This window comes from Triticum aestivum, chromosome 6A (assembly GCF_018294505.1).
Source record: "Triticum aestivum cultivar Chinese Spring chromosome 6A, IWGSC CS RefSeq v2.1, whole genome shotgun sequence".
Taxonomy (NCBI): domain Eukaryota; kingdom Viridiplantae; phylum Streptophyta; class Magnoliopsida; order Poales; family Poaceae; genus Triticum; species Triticum aestivum.
Window position 1 is genome coordinate 444257768 of NC_057809.1, and position 1817 is coordinate 444259584.

Consider the following 1817-nt stretch of genomic DNA (forward strand, 5'->3'; position numbering starts at 1 on the left):
AGAATTTCCGGCGATGTGCATTCAGTTGTAGGAGACATTTTCGTCGACGACGAATGTGCCTACTGTGACTTTGTAAATTTCAAGATGATATGCCAGCTCAGTCTTTTGAAGGTGCTCATAGGAGTAGGGTGTGCGTGTATGCGTTCGTAGGGGTAAGTGTATGCGTGTGTATATGAGCGGTTGCGTGTGTAATGTGTTAAAAAAAGTACATAATTCAGATGTATCCTTTCCAAAAATTGAAGGCATATGCAGAGCAATCAGTTTTCGTCATTTTTACCAAGAAAATAAATAATTTTCATTCAGACCAAGTTCCTCGGTCCTACAAACAGAAATTGCAATAGGCACATCTGTAAATTCCAATCGGAACATGCTCTCATCAAAAAATGGTGGAGCAGAGGTTCTCTGCTGCGCGCGCTCCAACAAGACGTTGCGGCAGGAAGCCCACAGACCTGCTTCACTTTTAGCTATGCTATTGCCATCACAGCTGGGACGAGATGACCTGCTGCATGTACTTGCAGCACCTCTGGTAGCTGACGAAGCCCATGAACCAGAACTCGAAGCCGTCCACGGTGGCCATGTGTATGTACTTCTGCTCCGGGTTGTCCGCGTTCTCGCTCGGCTGCACCCCCTTGATCCTCCCCAGCGGCACCACCACCTTGTACGGCACCCGAGCGACGTCGCCCGCCGGCGAGGTGACTGTGAGGGACCGGTCGCTGCGGAAGGCGATCTTCCTGGTGGAGACGAAGAGCATCCCGGCGATGGGCCCGCTGGTGGTGTAGAGGTAGCACTGCAGCGCCTTCACCAGCCGCTCGCCCTTCTCGGCCGAGAAGGCCTGCCGGAACACCCGCTCCACGCCGCCGGCCTGCAGGATCCTCGCGCCCAGGCTGAGCTTCCCCTTCACCGTCTCCGACAGCTTCGGCCCCAGGGTCACTGCACGCACGAACAGGAACGCGACATACTCGTCAGCACACTGCCCGTTTTCCATTTGGAATGTAGTACTCGAGTTTCTGGTTTGCGAACGCCGACTCACCGTGGTCTCTGAAGCCCTGCGCCCGTCTGCCCAGCTTGTTCACCCAATGGATCACCTGACCCTTGCTACTGTGTTTGTAGCCGAAGGACGCGTAGGGGCTCGGGTGCGTCAACGAGACGGCGAGGCGATCGCCGTCCTTCTTGGCCGCCCCGGCGCCCCTGGTTGTCGCCTCCTCTAAGGCGTACGCCTTGGAGGTCACAGGCACTCCGATCACATGGCCGCAGCTGGACTTCCTCATGGTCACTTCTCTGTGCGTGCGTGTGAGAGAGGGAGGAGAGGGAGAGAGGGAGAGAGGGGGATGAGCGGCAGAGGCCCGTTTTATAGGGTGCGGGGGGTGATGAAATCTGGAGCGAAAGTCGGGCAGGGGATTCGCGTCGAGTCAGCACCGGCTCATCGGCGCCGGAAAAGCAGAGGTTCACGTTCGCCAAAAGGGGCGGGCGGGCTTTAACGTGGGGCTGTGTCATCCGCCCCGATCGTGCGCGCGCCAGGGGAGGGGAGGGTAGGGGAGGGGAGGAGTCACGTACTACGCGGTCGATCGGGCGGCCAACCGCCGGGGATGGAGGCCTTGCTTCGATGTCGATCGATGGTGATTTGTCTACGTCGGCCGCGGGGAGGCCACTTTGGAAGACTGAAGGGCAGCCCATGTGCTCGCACAATCTTAGCGCCGGGTTACAGGAAAAGATACGTGTGGGGCGGAAAGGAGCTAGGCCCAGAGATCTTAGTATATGCAGATATGGATAATCTATGCTCGGGACTGGTACCTACCGGTAGCCAACTTTCCTTGGGA

The 1817-nt window shown here is 57.3% G+C and overlaps 1 protein-coding gene across 1 annotated transcript; it reads right to left on the reverse strand.

Annotated features, from left to right (window-relative positions):
- Nucleotides 1-232: 232 nt before the first annotated feature.
- LOC123130711 (putative GEM-like protein 8) lies at nucleotides 233-1424 on the reverse strand. The gene is made up of 2 exons (XM_044550527.1): nucleotides 1031-1424; nucleotides 233-930 (listed from the first exon to the last, which is right to left on the reverse strand). Exons 1-2 carry the CDS (start codon nucleotides 1266-1268, stop codon nucleotides 479-481), a joined length of 690 nt encoding a protein of 229 aa, XP_044406462.1. The 5' UTR covers nucleotides 1269-1424; the 3' UTR covers nucleotides 233-478.
- Between the last annotated feature and the right edge of the window lie 393 nt (nucleotides 1425-1817).

Coding starts and splice junctions, on each gene's coding strand:
- LOC123130711 (XM_044550527.1), bottom strand. CDS start 1,268: ATGAGGAAGTCCAGCTGCGGCCATGTGATCGGAGTGCCTGTGACCTCC. Junction 931..1,030: donor GCAGGGCTTCAGAGACCACG/GTGAGTCGGCGT, acceptor TCGTGCGTGCAG/TGACCCTGGGGCCGAAGCTG.